This window comes from Xenopus laevis, chromosome 5L (genome assembly GCF_017654675.1).
Source record: "Xenopus laevis strain J_2021 chromosome 5L, Xenopus_laevis_v10.1, whole genome shotgun sequence".
Lineage (NCBI taxonomy): Eukaryota > Metazoa > Chordata > Amphibia > Anura > Pipidae > Xenopus > Xenopus laevis.
In genome coordinates this window covers 135,496,962-135,518,804 of record NC_054379.1, presented here as the reverse complement: position 1 = coordinate 135,518,804, position 21,843 = coordinate 135,496,962, and the positions used below count along the sequence as shown (strand labels likewise).

The 21,843-nt window shown below is 38.0% G+C and overlaps 1 protein-coding gene across 1 annotated transcript; it reads left to right on the top strand.

Annotated features, from left to right (window-relative positions):
• Positions 1–280: 280 nt before the first annotated feature.
• agxt.L (alanine--glyoxylate and serine-- pyruvate aminotransferase L homeolog) lies at positions 281–21,517 on the top strand (the record flags this gene model as incomplete). The annotated part of the gene is given in 11 exon segments (NM_001088479.2): positions 281–740; positions 5,274–5,466; positions 7,480–7,544; positions 8,596–8,696; positions 10,050–10,120; positions 10,704–10,788; positions 11,911–12,006; positions 15,084–15,153; positions 16,061–16,156; positions 17,324–17,452; positions 21,266–21,517. Coding segments are annotated over 11 exon segments (1,248 nt in total). The 5' UTR covers positions 281–506.
• Between the last annotated feature and the right edge of the window lie 326 nt (positions 21,518–21,843).

Below are 21,843 nucleotides of genomic sequence, written 5' to 3'. Positions count from 1 at the left end.
TTTCCCCCACATATATTAAAACTGCCAAACAGACAGTCAGGACACATACTCTATACCTCTAGCCCTTCAGGAAGCTGTTTTGCTCGCTGTCTATATGTTTAAGTCTCTACCTGACTTTCTATATGTTTATCACCACTTAGCGCAGCTCTCCCTTGTGTTTACACTTCGATAAAACCCAAGTTTTTTGGCATTAGTTCAATCCCTATCCAGGAGGCTTTAATGGATAACTAATAGATAAGAGTCAATATAAATAGGACCATTGGAAGCTCTATTGACATTGCGGAAAGGTTTTTGTCATCAGGTGTAACAGCCTCTCAGTCACAGAGCACAGGTCAGAACCCCGTACCCTCTGGTTTGAGGGGAGTTCCAGAATTCAGAGAAAGAGATAGGGTGGAAAAAGAGCGGCATGCATTAGACAAGCCAGTGTTAGGACCAGAAACAAAATAGGGACTAGGTGAAGGTTCACTGGGCGTCATTTATCTGAGACCTTTTAGAAGTTAAACAAGATGCAAGGGTCAGTTAGAAGCATTTCTTCTTCTCTTCTTTGTGCTGCACGCCTCTCTGCTCCTGTCAGAATCATGTCTTCGCTTGCCACTATCCCTCCACCTTCAGCTCTTCAGCGGCCCTTGAATGTCCCCCAACGCCTCATGCTTGGCCCCGGACCCTCCAATGTACCTCCTCGGATTCAAGCAGCAGGGGGCTTACAGCTTATTGGTCACATGCACCCTGAAATGTTCCAGGTAAGGCAGATTTACATTGAAATATTAATACTTTTGCAAACATTTACTTGCCTACATCTATATGTTTCTTTCTGCCACACTGTGTGCCATGCATATACCAAAAAAAGAAATCGGGCTTAGGTAGCTGGATATTAGTTGTCCTTTAGCAGAGGAAGGTCCCAAACCACTATTTATACCATATCAGTGTATAGTTTTTTTCAATGGGTCTACTTTAAAAAGACACAAAAGTTAGATTAGGCTAACCATTAGGCATATGCCACATGTAGAGTTTTCTGTACTTGTTTTTTTTCTGCTGGTGGAAAAACCACAGCCTCCCAATGACTCCCATTTAATGTATTAGTGAACACAAATAAATGCAAGTGTGAGAACTTACTGCTTGTATTTTTACCAAAATGATAAAGGATAACAAGAAAAGTGAGTGAAGGCTATCCCTTTAAGGACACAATTCCAGGAAAAAAAGTTAATATTTGTGTTAATCTAGTAAAAAATTAACATTTGTACATTTGACCATGGTGGGAATATATTATTTTCTGCAAGATAAGTAAAATGTTCAAAGACAAATAAATCATATCAGCAGAAAATTGTATGGGTGGGCAGGAAGTATGGATACTCCTGCCAAGATGGAGAGAAAAAAACACCGGGAAAAAGTAGGAGGGTTGAAGAATTGTGTTCGGAGCAGGGTCAGAATTAGGGGTGTGCGTGGTAGGCATGTGCCTAGGGCGCAGTTCCAAGCAAGTGACGTAAAAGTGAGGAAACCAGAAAGAGAGTGACACTGGTAAACTACCACTATAAAGATAGAGAAGCCACATTTGCATCTCATTATTTATATCACCTCCACCATGAAAATATGCCACATACATCATTTCTTTATGGTGTACATTATCTAGAGAATTTTCCCCACTACAAATGTATGGAGAAAATAAAACGGTGAATTTCCCAAAGAATTTAGGCTTAGAGAATATTAGCCACATTACTCTCGCAACAGCATTTATAGTAAATATGAGAAAATATGCCTCATGTATCGAGGAAGACTTTGGAAGAGGACAAAATGAATTTAAATATGCCCCAAAGTCCCTTTATATCGGCTGCCAGAGAGGTGTCAGAAACTGTTGCTGCCAGATCATGTTTAGCTGCATAGAAAACCACAGCCAATGGTGGCTTGGGAGGCTTTTCAGCCAGAAAATGCTCTTGTTTACAAGTACCGAACTGTTACAGTTTACCCATTTTAATGAATGGAATGTGGCAGCTTCTGGTGCTTCTCCAGTGGGTGCGCTATGTGCGCCAAAACTTTTACAAAATAAAGCATAAATACTTCTGGTACTTTTGCACACAAGCCAGCAAAAAATACATAATCATGTAACCTATGGCCAGGATAGCGAAAATTCGGCTTACCTCCCTAAAGTATATGTTAGTGCTGTTACATCGAATAAATGCAGTGTGACAGCTAAAGAGACAGTTTGCCTTCACATTTTAGCATTTGTCTAACAGAAATATTAGGAAGACAATGATCCAAACTAAGATATTATTAAAGTTTATGGGAGGCAAAACAGTCCTATTGGGTTTAAATAATGTTAAATTAATTTTTAGTAGACTTAAAGTATCAAGATCGAAATTATAGAAAGACCCCTTATCTATAAAACCTCTGGCCCTGTGCATTCTGCATAACAGGCCCATACCTGTATTAGATTTTGTGTTTGTGTGGTTTAAAGTTTTAGCTACCTTCCATAGCTTAAATAAGATTAGGTGTTAGCCATAGGAGCGTATATTTTATTTTTCCCTACTGCAACTATGTTTGTATAGTATTTCTATTTGGCTCAATCTTAGTGGCGTAACTGCCAGGTGTGTAATTACACCCAGACACCAAATTTAGGGTTGAGCTACATGGGCCGATTCGACGCCACGAGACTAAGCGCTGGCGTCAAGTCGAATGCGACGAAGATAAGGTTAGTTGTAGGGATGTCGGTCAGTTAAAGTTTCTAATGCTAACGGACTCCTGCTGCACAAATATGGCAGCCCCCTCACAGGCGATCACAGGGAGTCAGTTAGGTAATGTAAAAGCTTTGGGCAAATACTTTATGGCAAAATTATAAGAAGCATGCAAAGTCAGTTTTATGGTAGATGTAAAAAAAAAGGTTCAATTTCTGGTGTCAGCATCTCTTTAAATTAGATCAGGCAGATAATCTGAATATTAGATTATATTCATTTATTGCTGACTATAAATTCAACACTTCTTGTAAAGTAATTGGATTTTGATGCGGAACACAATAAAAACACTGGGAAGTCAGATGGGGTGACACACTCCAAAAATGTACAGGTAAGTTAATTGGTTCTGGATTGAACTGACCCTAGTGTGTGTTGTGTTACATTGTAAGATCCACTATGGAAGTGAATGATTAACAATCTCTATAGATTGCTGTGTAACATGTAGGGATGCACCAAATCCACTATTTTAAGATTTGGCCAAATCTTGAAAAGATTCATATGAATGAATGGAATCCAAACCCTAATTTGTATATGCAAATTAGAGTACGGAATGGCTAAAGGGAACTATGTGCTACACGTCTGGTAAAAAAAGATGTTGACTTCCTTGTTCGTGATTTTAAGGATTCGGATACAGTTTGGCCAGGCCCTTTGCTTTGGCTGAATGCCTTACCCTTTAAACAAAACAGGGATTGTTTGTCAATATATTGCAATATATTTAAGATGGCCAACTACATCAAAGTCATCCCATTTCTGGCCAGTCCTCAATTTGCATCTGATTCATTAAAAATTCTATTGATTTATTATATATTTTACAAAGGGACTAAATCCTTTGGTAAATCACCTTTTCTCTGTGGAGTTTTCATATATTCCAGAGGGGTAGCCTAGCCTTTTCTGCGTAACATACCAAGTTATGCAAAAGAAAACTTATCATTAATAGACATTAACCATTTATTTGAACTTTCTCCTTGGCTGAACAAGAAGCTCTGTGGAACGTGATTCCAGGAGGTAGAGATAATGTTAAACTGTGAGTAGAAGGACTAGTGGGCATGGTGTAGAAGGTTAATGTTCATTGGCTACCTTGACTTAATAAAAGTACAGGATGCAGAGAGTATGAGATTCAGGCACTTCTGAGTCACTGTAACAATCATGTCTTCACTGTATGTTAAACCAGTGGAAAACCTTCTCAAGCCTTTGAATGTCCCTCAGAGACTCTTGCTGGGACCAGGCCCTGTTAATGTACCCCCTCGAATACAGGCTGCAGCATTTTTGCCAATGGTTAATCCATTGGATCCTATCCTATTAAAGGTAAGGTGATACATTCTAGCCTCACTCTGAAGAACAAACCAATGGGCTGGAAGGGAGGAGTAATTCACAAAGAACTTCCATTCTGTACATTTTACTTGTGCAAAAATAATAACAGAATGGAGAGTGTAGGAACTGCAGCAAGTAACATGTCAGTATAACCTGAAAAAGGTTCAAACAAATCCAGTTTGTGGGGTATTTTCTTGTTTCTAAGCAATGCGTAATATATATATATATATATAAATATGTGCATGCCTAGTAGCAATTGTGGAGTAATTAGGTTCTGAATGCTATACAGGTATGGGACCTTTTATCTAGAATTCTCGGGACCTGGGGTTTTCAGGATAACAGATCTTTCTGTAATTTGGATCTTCATACCTTAAGTCTACTAGAGAATCATTACATAAACATTAAATAAACCCAATAGGCTGGTTTTGCTTCCAATAAGGACTAATTATATCTTAGTTTAGATTAAGTACCAAATACTGTTTTATTATTACAAAAAAAAAGGAAATCGTTTTTTGAATATTTGGATTATTTGGATAAAATGGAGTCTTTTGGGATACAGCCTTTCCATAATTTGGAGCTTTCTGGATTTCCAGATAACAGATCCCTTACCTGTATATGTAATTTTATGGTTCATTACTGTAAAGACTTCACTTGCCAACATTTCCAATAGCATGTTGTTCCATTGCCATATTAGAATTGTGCAAAAAAAAACTATATGTTGGCCTTTGATTGGTCTGCCTTGTAGAACTGAAATGCTTTTTCTACATGTGCCAATATTAGTTTTACACACAATCAGTCGGAATTTTTAGTAGTCAGTTGTAGTGGTTCCCTGGAGGCTCCGTCTCTGGCCTCCTCTTTGTATTAACAATGTATATCCAGGGTTTGGGAATCACACACTCTAGGCAAATTAACTGCAAGTTGCATTTTTATTATTGTCCACACCATTCTCTCTCTACATGAGTATGGCCACCTTTACTTACTACGTACAATGTACAAAGTGTAAAATCAGAGGCAAAGTCCCCGTGTTTACCCCACTATACCATTTAATTACATCTGCCAGGGTCAGGGGCAAATTATGACAATTGTGAGTATTTTTGGCCCTATGTGTGCCATTGCCCTTAGATGTAAAGCTGGCGGTTTCATTTCTGTTTACTTACTCAAGCTTTGCCTAATTCAACCACTGTGTCACATGTAGTAAATGGAAAACATTGAATATATCTTTAATCACTTTCCTTTTAGATAATGGATGATATCAAACAAGGGATACAATATGCTTTCCAGACAAAAAACAACCTGACATTTGCTGTGAGTGGATCCGGACACTGTGCCATGGAGACTGCAATTTTTAACGTGGTGGAGAAAGGAGATGTGGTCCTTGTTGCTGTAAAAGGAATTTGGGGGGAAAGAGCCGGTGATATTGCAGAGCGAATAGGTAAGTCACTGTGATGAGTCAATCTACCTAATAAATATACTTTAAACCTATAATATTGTGTATAGAAGAGTAAGTAAATACCTTAAAGGGGTATTTCACTTTTAAGTTAACTTTTAGTATGTTATAGGATTGCCAGTTCTAAGCACCTTATCAATATCTTCATTATTTATTTTTTATATTTTTTTAATTATTTGCCCTTTTCTTCTTATTCTTTCCAACTTTCAAATGGAGGTCACAAATAAATACTCTGTTAAGCTACACGTTTATTGTTATTGCTCCTTTTTATTGCTTATAATTCTATTCAGGCCCTCTCCAATTCACATTCCATTCCCTTATTCAAATTAGCACATAGTTGCTAGGGCAATTTGGACTCTAGCAACTAGTTTGCTGAAATTGCAAATTAGAGAGCTGCTGAATAAAAAGCTAAATAACTAAAAAACTACACTTAATAAAAAATGAAAACCAATTATAAATTGTCTCAGAATATCACTCTCTACATCATGCTAAAAGTTCATTAAAAGGTGAACAACCCCTTTAATGTACTTCAGCAATAAGCTGAGCTTGTACTTGGGTTAATTATTCACATTCCTCTGCCTTCGAAACCCACATATGGAGAGTTCCCAGGATGGCCGTCTCACTCTGTACCTGTTTAACATTTAAAAATTCTCTGAAAAAAATAATTCGATTTGAACAATTGGGGTAATAAAGACCAGGGCTTCATTATTATTTCTAATAAAAGGAATAAGTCATGCCAGAAAACATTACTTTTTTACTCTGGATCTGGTGGCAGCTTGAAGATGTCAGATATTAAAAAAAAAAGTATAGAAAAGATCAGCATTTGGCATGCGGAGATGTAGAATTGAACAGGTGGCAGTGGCATATAGTGTATACTGATGGAATGGTCCTCAATGTTCACAACAGTTCACAGCTCTGCTCCACCCTGTAATTCTGAATTTATCCAAGTAATGCTCATTATGCTCCTATATGCAGTGTACACCTCAACCCATACCTCCCAACTATCCAGTTTCAGAGGGTCAGTCCCTCTTTTGACAGCTCAACCCTGCAAGTCCCTCGTTTGTACTGGAAACTCCCGATTTTCCCTGCACTGAACAGCCAGAAAAAGAAACAATGTTTCTAACTTAATTGGCTTTTGGCAGAGAGCCCAGAACAGCCACAGCTGCAAATAAGATACTTTTGTAACAATTTTGAGATAAGCAAACAAGTAATTGTAACAATATAACATAACAGGTCCCTTGGGAGAAGTTAGACTCACAGCTTAAAGGGCAATTCACCTTCATTAGCAAAACTGTAACAACTGAAAAAAAACACAGAAATATGTTCAAAATTTCATAACCTGCCAAATGAGTGAGGTTTGCCTCAACACCTCACTCATTGCCTCTCTTTAGACACAAGCATTCAAGGCTTTACTACAGCTGCACCCCTTCCCAGATCTCTTTAGAGAAGGTCCCCTTTATGTAGCCTAGCAAAGGTTTGAATTTTAATCCTGAAAGCCATTGTAGAGCATGGCAGGTTGACATGGCAGGGGAACAGCACTTGGTGGTGTGTAATTGCTGAGTCTGCACTTTTTTTGTACTCCATAACAGTCAGGGGCGTTACTACAGAGGAAGCAGACCCTGTGGCTGCAGGGGGCCCAAGAGTCATAGGGGCCCAATGAGGTCCAAATTATGAGCAATATCAATATTTATTGGAAAAACAGGACAATCTCTGGATATTTTGGGGCCCTAAAATGAACGTGCTATGGGGCCCAGTAACTTCTAGTTACGCCACTGATAACAGTAGTCTTATGGGTAGAAGTTTGGAGCTTTGGTTTTCTGCTTTCTGTGGGTAATTACTTTCAAAGCTATATATATATTCACACAATTTTGGCACAAATGTTACAAATGATAGCTGAACAGTTTGATTTTATAGTAAAGCTTTTAGATTACTACGTTCTTTGTAAAAACCATAAGCTACGTGCTGGCATATGCTTATCACTTGTGTTTTGCCCCTCAGGTGCGGATGTACGATATGTGTCAAAACCAGTAGGTGAAGCCTTTACACTTAAGGATGTAGAAAAGGTGAGTGGGGTAGGGTCCTTAGAGGCATTTTAGAAACGAACCTAGCAGGTTTATGAAAGATAACATAAGAAACTTCTCTGATTGTCAATATTCCAGGGATAATGTCATTTGGTCCGTACAAAATTGTATTTAAAGAACGAAACGCTAAAAGCAAATATGGGTATAAATGCTGCATTATATATACTGAACTAAATAAACCAACTTAAAGGGGTGGTTCACCTTTCAGTTAACTTTTTGGTATGCTATTGAATGATCAGTTCTAAGCAACTTTTTAATTGGTCTTCATTTTTTTAATAGATTTTAATTATTTGCCTCATTTTTCTGACTCTCTCCAGCTTTCAAATGGGGTTCACTGACTCCATCTAAAAAAACAAATGCTCTGTAAGGTTACAGATGAATTGCTATTGCTATTTTTTATTACTCATATTTCTATTCAGGCCCTCCCCTATTCACAGTCCAGTCTCTTATTCAAATCAATGCATGGTTGATATGTTAATGTAGTCACTAGCAACCAGATTGCTGAAATTGCAAACTGGAAAGCCGCTGAATAAAAAGCTAAATAACTCAAAACCCACAAATTATAAAAATGAAAACCTATTGCAAATTGTCTCAGAATATCACTCTCTACATCATAACATACTAAGGTTAATTTAAAGGTGAACAGCCCCTTTAAAGGCTTAACAGCTCTATAACAATAATGACCCAGTCCTTCAAATTTGTTCACAGGAGATCACCATTATAGATTTTGATAGGAGTGCTAGAGACATTACACATAGTGTGTATTTGTGTAGTATAAGAAAGCCTAAATCATCATAGTCCAAAAACAAATAATAATAATAAAGCAACAGAGAAATATTTTTGCCTTTAGCACTCCTTGAAAAAAAATATTTATACTTAGTGGACTGCAATTCAAATAAATAATTTTCATGTTTGGTTTATACTGTACTCATGCATTACTAATGTGAAGCATTACTATCTGTTGGCAACTAATAGTAGGTATAATTTGATCAATGTTCTTTTTCACATTTTTTCATGTACCACTTTGTTCCAGGCTTTAGCAGAGCACAAGCCATCGCTCTTCTTCATTACCCACGGAGAGTCATCCAGTGGAGTGGTTCAGCCCTTAGATGGCCTGGGAGATCTCTGTCACCGGTCAGTGCTCCACAATTTAATGTCTATAAATTACACAAATCAGTATGAAGACCATACAAGTTGCAATACAGTACAGTGAGCGTATTATAAACCATGTAGGGCTCATTTACTAATCCCACATGGGATTTCTGGGACAAGCCATAACAGTGCCCCTCTCTAGCACAATTATCTAGGAGGTGCTTCCACATCCTGCCTATCACCCATCTCTATAAATACAGTGCTTCTAAATACACAAAGGATTGTATTCTCAGGAAAGTGCTTCTTACTACTTAATTCTACACATATGGGACCTGTTATCCAGAATACTCAGGACCTGTTTTTTTTTTTACTGATAACGGATCTTTCTGTTCTTTAGATTTCCATACCTTAAGTCTACCAGAAATTCATGTAAACATTTAAATGAACCCCATAGGCTGGTTTTGCTTCCAAGAATGATTAATTATATCTTAGTTTGGATCAAGTACAAGGTACTGTTTTATTATTACAGAGAAAAAGGAAATATATAGGGATAGATGTACTGTTAATATAAATGAATTTTGTTACAACAGCACCACCTGCTGATCAGTTTTAATGATTTTCCTAAACAGAAGAACATCAGACCAGCCCTCTTTCTTTTTCCTGACAACTTCCTTGACTACTTTGTGGTCAGAAACTGACCAACAGGTGACAATGTTGTAACAAAATTCATTCACATTAAGGGGCAGATTTATCAAGGGTCGAATTTCGAATTTGAAAAACTTTACAATTCAAAAGGACCATCATTGATTGAACTTTTTTTGGCTAAATAGGTCAGTTTTCGATTGAATAGGTCCGTTTTCAACTGAATTCCAATTGTACGATTCTAAGTTTTTCCCTCGATTTTTTCAAAGTTCACCAATTGACCTCTAGGAGGTCCCCCATAGGCTAAAACAGCAATTCGGCAGGTTTTAGATGGCGAATGGTCGAAGTCGGATTTTTAAAGAGACAGTACATGATAAATTTGAAATTCTAAGTTTTTTTAAATTTGAATCGAATTTGGACTATTCCCAAGTCAAAGTACACAAAAATTTGCTTGAAATTTAAATTTTTAAATTCAAATTTTTACTTTGACTTTTGGTAAAACTGCCCCTAACAGTACATGTTTCCCTTAATATCCTGGAATTAAAAATATATACGGTAAATAATGAATGTAAATAACAAAAGTGCTTACTCTCTCATCAATTTTACATTAATGTATTTTAAAGGTTTACTTATCTTTTAAAGTAGAAAACTATTAGAGCTAGTAAAGGTAGCTCCAAAATAGCAGCTAAAAGTCTCTCACCTGATATCTGTCTCATAAACAGTCATTGTATAATGCTTTTTATATATTCACAGGTATAACTGTCTACTGCTTGTAGACTCCGTAGCCTCTCTAGGTGGAGCTCCAATCTACATGGACAAACAGGGTGAGTGATTATTCTGGACATCCACCTAAGGGCAGACCATGGTACTTGACCTATTACTGTTTCGTGAAGGTCAGTGTTTTCCATAATACAAAACTCTCCCTGATTTGAAAGAATCAGAGTTCATATAGCACATCTGCCCATCATTCCAAAACAATAGGAAATAAAAAACATTTATAGACCCTTATTCTACCTACCCTTAGTTCTGGCCCTGGGGGAGGGGGATAATCCCTTCCCCAGGGCTACACCCAGGGAATCTTCTTTCTGCCTTCGCCTAGTTCAGGCCATGATTTTGTCCCTTTAGAAAATCAGTTCATGCTATTTAACATGAAATAAATAAATGATCCGACAGCACCCTATAGTGGTTAATACTGTCATTGCATGTCAACAATATTTAACAATTTAAAGTACAATGGAACCCCCATTTTACAATTTACCGGGGGCCAAGGAAAATATAAAATCAGGGAAATGTGTTATGCATAATATATAGGTGGGACCATAAAACAACAATGTAAAATGAGGGAGAACTTAAAATCAGGGGATGTAAAATTAAGGTTTCAGTGTATTTCTTAAATTTGCCTCCTAGGAATTGACATTTTATATTCTGGATCTCAGAAGGTTCTGAATGCCCCTCCAGGAACTGCTCCCATTTCCTTCAGTGAAGCTGCAAGGTAAATCCTCACAGAGAAGTTTCTGTATTCACTTCAAGCTCTCAAGTGAAATTCTCAATTCCTTCAGATGATAATGTGAGGGATTGTCTGCAGTGGTTAGTGTTTAGAGCTCATGTGAGGGATTGTCTGCAGTGGTTAGTGTTTAGAGCTCTATCTGGATCAATCAATAACTTACCTATATTAACATGTAGATATTTAGTGGTATATTTATCTATAGAAAGAAGGAATAGAACTCATTCTCTATTCATTTGTATGAGATTTTCAGGGCTGATAAATACCCAGATCCAAAACATTGAAATGACAGCCTCATAGAGTAAAATCTGCTGTTTATTTTGCCATTAAAACGCAGGTGGCTAAAGCGTTATAGACGCCTAACGCTTTCGGGAACACCCCTCAATCATAGGCAACAATCTCATAAAAGAGAATAGACAGCAATTACATTTTCCTCTTGTGAACTGTGGCAAGCTCTATGACATTTTTCATAAATTGTCCCTAAGATACAGCCAAATTTAACCAGATCCAATAATTCACTTATTTGGGTTTATGGAAGCATAAGGTTATGGAAAAGTTAGTGCTAAGTCAAAAACCCATTGACTGCTCAGTATGCATGGGTTACTTCCCACTTAAGCTGGTGTCTCTTTCTCTAAAGTTTAAGGCACAGGTTCATAAATTACAAATTGCATAGGTGTATTAAATGGTCTTGACTCGTGAATGTAATACATAATCAGTGTTACAATTAATGGGGTTTCAGTTAACTTTTGATATGCTATAGAATGACCAGTTCTAAGGAACTTCAATTGGTCTTCGTTATTATCAATTGTTCTTCATCATTATTATTATTTCATTATCAAAAAACCACAAATAATAGAAAATGACAGTTGTAAATTGTCTCAGAATATCACTCTCTACAACACACTAAAAGTTCATTTAAAGGTGAACAACCTCTTTAATATGACAATTTTAACAATCAGCAAAGTCTCATCACTCTAACTGCTCACTCTTCACTCCTTTTTGCCATGAATTATTTACCTCTCTAGCTATTTTGTGTCCCTGTACTGTTGGGTATGATTGGGGTACAGGTGTATCAGTCCTCTCTAAATACTGACATATTTCTCTTCCTAGTAAGAAGATGTTTGGCCGTAAAACAAAACCTCCATCTTTGTATGTGGATATAAATTGGCTTGCAAACTATTGGGGATGTGATGGCAAACCAAGAATGTAAGTAATCATATGTACAATATTGGAATGTAATACATATTGTCTACTGCTTTCTACATGTATAAGGTATATTTACAGATTCATAGTAGGCTACATGTTGTAAATCCAGCAACAGGCATCAACTGGTACAGAGATTATATTCTGAGCGCAATAGCAATACAGCCAGGACACTTCTTGTATGGAATATTGTGAATGTGTCCAGTGCTCTAAATAATAGAGAAATGGTCAGTTTACCCCAAATAACAATAAAAGTTATTAGCACAGAGAACAGTATCAGTGCATGCTGTCTGTCTTTCATTTATATTTTTGGCTGCCCACCAAAAGTATTAATATTAATTATTAACAGCTCCAGCTCGTTTCCTTATCAGTAGAACTGTGTTGGATGAAGGGTTGGTGTAACCCAAAAGGTTCATTTTTAACTTATGTGGCAATGTGCAAAGTTCCAGAACATGGTCACAAAGAGCCCTGCTTTTGGACTTTGCACGCTGAGGTAGCAGATTATGGTCCTAGAATGGAGCACAAAGGGCACGCATCTCGCTCTGAATGTGGGACTGCCTGGGTTCAGTATTGTTGCATTTAGATAGGGCTAGTGGTGGGTGGCCTTCCTATTGAAGACATTATGTTCAGGTCACCTCAGTGTTCCGGGCTCTGCACATTGCATCAGATACTTTTTCTTAAAGGTAAGTTTTCATGATTTTAACAAACCAGACAAAGGTAGACAGAACAAATTAAAATTGAATAAAACAATATATGGTCACTGTCAGGTACGGTAGTGTTGATTGGTGCTAGTTCAACTACTACTAGTTCAACTACAGTCTTGCTCAGACAACAGGGTATAGTTGCTGGTGGTTGCAGGTACATGTACACATAGAAGGATTTCATAACTGTGAGGTGTAGGTCACATATGCCCAAAAAGGTAACATAACAGCTCCAGGGAGCTTGGATCACACCAAGCCCCACACCTTGTCAAACTTTGGCTCCTCTAATTTCATAATTGAGTCCCATCTACTAGCTGTGGTGTTTATACAAAGGGCCTGTAGATGTCACTGTGCACAAGAGTTATACTGTGTACAGAGTACTTTCTAGACTGCTTAAAAAGAGTTGAAGCTAAAGTTGATGTGTAATGGCTGCATGAACCTGCTAATAAAGCACTGTTATACTCTACTAATCCTCAGATACCAAAACATAACAAATTGGCAACGAGATGTCTCTTACTGTTATACTCTACTCATCCTCAGCTACCAAAACATAACACTAGCTGCCTCCAGAAAGTTATGTAGAGGGGTGTATCACCCATCTAATACACAATCACGCACTTCTTGGCACAAAACATGAGAGATTGCAGACAAATTCTGCTGCATTAATGGGAAATATGTAATCAACCGTCCTTAGTAGACATATTACTGGGTCAACTGTTTGTGGTGTACCCAGTTTGGAGGCCAGGGCCTCCATTACACTAGACCAACACAGTGGCGGAACTACTGGAGGAGCAGGGGGTGCGATTGGGCCAGGGGCCACACCCCCTTAGGGCCCCCTTGCCAGCTCGCACTGCCAATTTCAGAGCAAATAATCTGGTGCGGAGGGGGGTGGGGCCCGGCTGCACGTCTCGCACCAGGGCCCGCCCCCCTCCAGTTATGTTACTGGACCAACATTTTATCATGGGGGAAGGAGACCAAATCATGTTTATTCACATGATCTGGTCTTATTCCCCCATGATAACATTTTGGTTAGCACCATGGGGATTTGATTCGGGGGAACAGGCCATCCTGCCAAACATTTTCAGCAAAAGAGGGATTATATGTAAGTGCCAAGCATGACTGTTTATTTCTCTTTATTTTAAATGTTTTTTTTCTTTTGGTTATAGATTTCTAAAATAGAAACCTTAAAAAAAGAGTTGAGGAGCAACACAAGCAGAAAAAATGTTCCTAGGTGATGCAAAATAAGTGCTGTGATTGGCTATATGATAGCCCCTATGTGGACTGGCAGCCTACAGGAGGTTCTGTTTGGCAGTACACCTGTTTTTTATACAACCAAAACTTGCCTCCAAGCCTGGAATTCAAAAACAAGCAGCTGGTTTGGTGCCACTGGGAGCAACATGCAAGGGGTTGTTGCCCCTGAACCACTGGTTGGGGATCACTGGTCTACGGCTTCCTCCCATTGGTCTTGGTGGAGACCTGGAATGGCCTGTGTGTATTCCATAAGGGACAATGTTGCACACCTTAGTGTGTCCCAACCAATGGTAAATTAGCCCTCATATCCCAATATCACGCATCCACCTATTTTTGTTTTTAGTTTGCAACTGCTAAGTGTGTGAACGCTGCTGTAAAAGGTTTTTGCTAATAAAATCGAGAAGTTCACAAGGGACAGGGCTGATTTACAAACGTAAAATCCGGGAAAACAATACATAAAACCCATAAAGCCCATAGAAATACATTAAAATTGGCGGGACTGAAAAAAATTGGCGTAAAAAGGCGTGAAAGCGTAAATTCTGGGTTATACTGTATTTCCTATTTTTGCCATTTGCCAAACAGAAGGGTTATTTTTTTCAATACCAATAAGGCAGAAGCTTGTTTAGGAAAGGTTAATGCCACTAGCTCTGTACCAAATTAGAAGCTTACACCCAGGGGCGATCCTGGCCCCTCTGCCGCCTGAGGCAGCAGCAGTTGCTGCTGCCCCCCCCCTCCCCCGGAAATTCGCTCTTAAAGTACCAGGAGCAGCATTTTTGCTGCCCCTGGTACCTTGTGGGGCACTGCCGTCTGAGGCAACAGCCTCAACTCGCCTCATTGACGAAGCACCCCTGCTTAGACCGCTGGTCATGCTACTACATATGGACCAGGGTTTCACCCTATGTAGACTTACCTTTAAACCATTTTTAAATACACACCCTGAAGCAGATCAGATGTAATTTAACTCAAACTTCATGCCTTTGATTTCAAGTGTGGGGGGGGGGAGTTTTGTCAGCACTCTAGTGCCGAGTCCCTAAGGCAAATATCAGAATTGATAATGTAAATAAAATAAATGTAATATAATGTGTAACATACCTTAGTAGTAAATGTTGTTATACAATGTCCCCTCAGCTACCACCACACTGGACCAGTGACTAATTTCTTCACCTTGAGAGAAGGACTGGCAATTCTTGCTGAGCTGGTAAGTAGAATGTATTCATACCCTTGCTATTATTTACACCACAATCATAAATGTTATTTGAGGTACATATATTGTTGGTACAGTATAATAAAGACAGAGGCATTCTAATCAAATGTAATTGGATTTTGAACTATTTTACCTTTTGTTCTCCATCTCTCCCTTTTATAATTTTAACTTCTACCTGATTGCTGCATATCATTAGCATACAACTAGACCCTTATTTCTTAAACTTGGGTCCCCAGATAATGTTGGACTAAAATTCCTACCATCCATTAAACCTAGATTACATTAAAAAACAATGCTTGGAGTTGTAGTGCAGCCACAGTCAGGGAACCATGTTTTAGACATAGTTTTGGATGACAGACTAAATGAATGAAAAGATGAATAAGTTATATAGTACAGGTATTGGATCCGTTATCCGGAAACAAATTATTCAAAAAGCTCAGAATTATGGAAAGGCCATCTCCCATAGACTCCATTATAAACATTAAATTCTAATTTTAAAAAAATATTTTCTTTATCTCTGTAATGGAGATCTAAATTACAGAAATATCCCTTATCCAGAAAACCCAGATCCAAAGAATTTTGAACAACAGGTCCCATACCAACACACCAACAATAAATATAACAACAACGGTACCAATCTAGCCTTTGGATTAATCTGCTTTGTGTAACAGATTCCAGCAAATACAGTTTTAAAGTACAGGGGCAGAATAGAATGACAATGTTTCCAAAACCACAACCAATTAAAATATGACAAACAGATTGTTTCAGTCTGTGACTGTCTATGTTATACCAAACACTGAACTATGTATTAATTCAAGCTATTATTTTAATATACATTTCAAATCTTTAGCATACATAAAGTCATATGTACATTCATCCTAAATCTCTCATCAATCTCTAGGGATTGGAACGCTCCTGGGCTGTGCACCAAGAGAATGCACTGAAGCTGCATAAAGGATTGGAAGCACTAGGAATAAAGCTTTTTGTAAAGGACCCAGTAAGTGGTAACATAATCATAGCAAGGTAAAACCCGAGAGGGGTCTAATGATTGGAGGCAGCGGTTGCCAATTCAGTGGCATAACTAGAGTGTTGACTAGAACTATATCTTTCGGGGACCCTCCAAGCAGAGGCAATATTGGGGTCGTCCTGCCCCATTAGAGGCCAATTTGGATACCTCCCCTCCAGTAGAGACACTTTTGGAGCCCTTCTACCCCAGCAGAGGCATTTAAGGGCCCTCCCTTCACCTAACACCCACCTAAGCATCTTCTAACTACACTTACTATTCACTTGATGAGCACTCCTCCCTCTCCGAATTGGCACCCCTCAACAGTAGGCACAGCAGCAACCAGCAGCATAACTACTGAGAATGCAGATCCTCAGTATCAGGGGGGCCCATTAACTCTATAGCCAAACTACCAAAAGTTTGCCTGCATGCTGCATCTGTTCACAGTGGGCAGGTGAGCAAGTGCGAATAGTGAAGGGTTTGGGGCCCCCCAAAAAGACTCAGTGCCTGCCAGGTCCCTTCAAACGTAGTCACACCGCTGGCGGGAATGTGCTTACTGCCTGCTCCCTGAGCGTAGAACACAGTGCAGCATTCCCTGAGGTGCAAGTGCTTCTTATGTGACTATTAAGGGACATGTTCTTTTGTCCTTTAGCGATCTAGCACTTGATCCCCGAGGAACTGTAAATGGCCGCTCTTGACTTTTATGAGCCTTTGATGCGAGACAATGCAGAGGAGAAACTTAAATTTTTCCAGCAACATAAGATGAGTATGAGGGTGAAAAATTAGCTTGCAATTACATAAGTGCAACATGCGACGGGAGCCCTGTATAGGGAGGGCAGTTTTTGTATGGATCCATCAGGGAGAAGTACTGTGACCAAAACACTCCACTCTGCATTAGGTGCCGCCCACTCACAAGAATTGTAAATAACACAACTACCTCCTCATTTAAAGGAAGTTAAATCCTTTAACACAATTCAAAAATCTTAGCCCAAGAACATTCTAAAATTGTACAAAATGCATATGTGTATAAATTACTATATTATCTGTTTTCTTAGATTTTTTTTAAAGCACCAATAAAAACATATTTTATACAGTGTCAGTTCATGCAAATATTTCTCTTTAATCTTGCTTGTTATAATAATCCCATTTGACTTTACACAGGCACTGCGCCTCCCCACCGTCACAACAATTAGCGTTCCAAATGGGTATGAATGGAAAGACATAACTACATTTATCATGAAGAATCACGCCATTGAAATCACAGGAGGCCTGGGGCCATCTACTGGAAAGGTAAAAGCAAAGGGAAGGAGAATAAAAATACTCTGCATTCTAGAAATTGATGGGATAATATCCTTTGACGGGTTGTTCACCTTTGAGTTAACTTTTAGGGGGTTATTTATCAATGTCCGATTTTTATCTCCACATTTTCTGCTACAAACTCCAATCAAATACGCTCAGGTTTTTTACACTTATTTATTACATTTTCCCGAAAATTGGCTTTATGGGGGGAACATTTTTTAGATTTGCACGATTTTTCCCGAAAACTCTGATTTCTTATGCTTTTTTTGCCCGGAAATTTTGAAAACTTAAGGGTATTGCACGAAACCCAGCACACATCAAAAAATCATTGGGACTTCTCCCATTGACTTATATGCAACCTCGACAGGTCTGAGATGCCGGATTTTAAAAAATTCAGTATAATTCATGATTCTTTTAAAAGTCTGATTTTATAAAAAAAAAAAAATTTGGAGTTTAGTAAATAACCCCCTTTAGTATGGTGTAGATAGTGATATTCTGAGACAATTTGCAATTGGTTTTCATTTTTTATTATGTGTGGTTTTTGAGTTATTTAGCTTTGTATTCAGCAGCTCTCCAATCATTGATTTGAAGAATAGACTGGAATATGAATAGGAGAGGCCTGAATAGAAAGATGAGAAACAAAAAGTAGCAATAACAATACATTTGTAGCCTTATAGAGCATTTGGTTTTTCAGAAGAAAAAGGCAAATAGTTAAAATAATTCTATAGTATAGGAATAGTTAATTGAAAGATTAACTATCCCTTTAATATTGCATGATGCAGTAGCCCCAGCATTTCATGACAAAGTGACCCCAGCATTTTATTGCAATGTGGCCCAAACAGTTCAAAATCACCTAGTGGCCTCTGAATTGTATGGCATGGGCCCCAGTATGTCATGATGGAGAGGCCGTTGTATGAAATGACAGTGATGGCCTGTAGATGTCAAGACTTATACTGTGCATACTTTCTATACAGCTTGTGATGTTAGAGTTGCTTACTGTTGTGTAATGGCTGCATGAGTCTGCTAATAAAGTACTGTTATACTCTACTCATCCTCGGCTACCAAAACATAATAAATTCCAAAACATAGCATGACCTGTAGAATTTCAAGACACAGTGGTCTCACCACATGATGACACAGTGACCTTAGCATTTCATTGTACATTGCCATCAGCTTTTCATTACAGAGTCGTACCTGCATTTTTGCCCCAGCCTCACCATTTTAAAACTCTGTGGCCCCAGAAAAATGCATAAGTATTTTTATAAGTATTCTTAATAGCTGAATCCTGCCCAGTAGTATTGAAATTGGCCAAATAAATCACACCCCACTTCAACCCCTGTATATGGCACCTGATTTAAATTTGGGTTCATTACCCTTAAAACCTATACTTTCGTAGTTACAACTACGGTGCATGCCTTAACACTTATTCCCAGGGCCGGGCCAAGCAGACAGGGCATCCAAAGGCACCCCGGTCGGCTACCCCTGCCCCTCTCTCGTGTGTATGCATGCATGGGTGCCATAAAAAGAGAAAGGAGGGGTGAGCAATGAAGAGGAAGGAAAGGCACCCACATTGTTGAGCCCTAGGCAGGTGTCTTTTCTGCCTACCTCTAGTCCCGGCCCTGCTTATTCCCCAAGAGTACAGAAAAATGTGAGTAGCCAGTAAAAGCTCTACCTTCACAATGGAACAGTATAATGAAGTTCCATGTCAAGTCCGCCTAATTGCTAACTGCCAGCCCACCAGATAGGGATTGACTAATATACTACAATGCAAAGTTTTGAGTGTCAGCAGCTCTTCTGCACAGCCAAGGGAAGCATCCAGACAGAAATGGTTGGCTGCTGCTAGCAAGCTTATAGGAAAATCTTCACTAAAGCAACACAAAAGCCAAATGTTAAAGTTCCCGACCTTCTATTTCTGGGAGGCACATTTATTAAAGGTTGAATTTTTCATTCATGTGCGTTTTTTTAACTTTTGTTTTTATTAAATTTGAATATACTTTAAATTCAATTTGGGAGTTATTTAATGAAAAAAAAGCGAATATCTAAAACTCTCACAAATTTTACCGAATCGAATCAAATTCAAATCTCAGAAAAATACTTGAATGTAAAGAAGGCTACTAACATGTCCAAATTGGTCCCTGGACGTGAACTTTGCAGATTTTAGGTGGTGAATAGTTGAAATCGAGTTCTTAAAGGGCCAGAGTGTGATAAATCTCAAAATTCGAATTCAAGAGTTTTGATCATAAAAAAAATTAGAAAATTCTAAAATTTCAATTTGACCCTTAATTTATCTGCCCTTAAATGTGTATAATACAATTGCAAAACCACTGACACTATAGGGGGAATGCTGGTAAAGGAAAATGTTTTTAAAATGTCGTATTTGCATTGACTTATTCACAGACCAATTGTCCGTTGCTTCTCCACCAAACCATCAAATTTCAAAATAAGTTAACAGTTGTTAAAAAGTGGGCGTGTTTTTGACCTTTTTGAGAATTAATTGTACCCGTGACATTTTTTAATCCAAATTGTCTCCACCATAACAAAAATGTTGAGGGGAAATGTCAAGAGGGCTTACGTCTGTATAGAGAAAATTCAGTTGTTTACCATGTATACAGACAGTTGTTTGTACTCTTGTGCAAAAACTCCATTGTTCACTGTTATCTGGCCACAACTTTCCTTATATTCTTCAGAGCCATCCTTTTTCACTATAATCTCTATAAAAAAAAGTGTGCACAAGGCTTGGTCTAGTAGCTGTAGATTGAAGATGGCAAACTTACTGCTTATGGATAATTTATTCACTTTATACTATGACATAATGCACTTGTATGAAAGGGAAAAGATTAATACAGGTTTGGATCTATTTCATAGAAACAGGTTATTCAAAAAGCCTCTGAAATAAAGAAAGGCTACCTCCCATATAGCTCACTATAGCAAATCATTTTTAAACTGGTTTCCTTTTTATAGTAGTGGTAAAAGTAACTTGTACTTGATGATAAATACACTGTATGCATCCATATTGGTGACAAAAAAAATCCTATACATTTTTAATGTTTTTGTAGATTTTGGGGCAGATTTACTAAGCTCGAGTGAATAATTCGAATGCAAAAGTATTCGAATTTCGAAGGTTTTTTTTGGGTACTTCGACCATCGAAATGGTCAAATTCGATCGAATCGAATGATTCAAACGATTCGAAGTACAAATCGTTCGACCATTCGATATTCGAAGTACTGTCTTTGACCTTTGACTTCATACTTCGCCACTTTAAACCTACCAAAGTCCAATGTTAGCCTATGGGGATCATCCCCAGCACTTTTCTAAGTTTTTTTGGGTCGAATAAAAATCCTTCGATCGATCGCTTAAAATCGTTCGAATTGTTCGATTTGAAGGATTTTATCGTTCAATCGGACGATTTTTTTTCAATCGTTCGATCGAACGTTTTGCGCTAAAATCCTTCGAATTCGATATTCAAATTCGAAGGATTTTACTTCGAGGGTCGAATTCGAGGGTTTTTTAACCCTCAAAATTCGACCCTTGATAAACCTGCCCCTTAAGGTAGATAATACAAATTACAGAAACCCCCTAGGTCCCAAGCATTTTAGATATTATATCCCAAACTTGTACTAGAAAAGAATACGGATAAAAGTAGCTAAACAAAGATGTGTGGGAATTTAGATTTTGCTCTAAAATCAGTTCAATATAAAGTACAAAGCCTCACGTGTGATTTTCAGGAAAGGAAGGTTATCAGTAAACAAGATATACGTGGTGCCTTATGTATTACTCATAATTTCATGTTTTCTCCTTGTCAGGTTCTGCGTATTGGCCTCATGGGCTATAACTCAACGCAACTGAATGTAGATCGTGTTCTAGAGGCTCTGCGTGATGCTCTGCAGCAATGTCCCAAAAAAAAGATGTGAATAACCTGTTTGCTGAAGATGACGGCTCCTAAAATTGTCATTAAATCCAAACTGTAACTTCACTCATTCATCATTCTCATACAATATATGAATCATCCTCTTTCTACTATCATCACAGATACCTCAATTAAATACTAAAATAACTGATTGTTTTCATTTGACTGGTCATTTTTTGCTGGTTTTAGTTAATGTTTATTTATTTAATGTTTTTTTTCATTCAGAACAACAACAAATGGGGAGCATTAGCAAGGGGGAAATTGGTAATACACAGCTTTGATACATTCTACACAATAAGTTTGTTGGATAAGAGGCATGTAACATATATATATATATATATTATTGAGGGGATCACACCCATCCACTTCATTATCAATGCTTCTCATTTTTTTCAACTATATTTTTACTTAGGTTTGATTTTCTACAAAGTCAAGTATATTATACCTTAATACCCCTTTGAAAAGCTTTCCTAC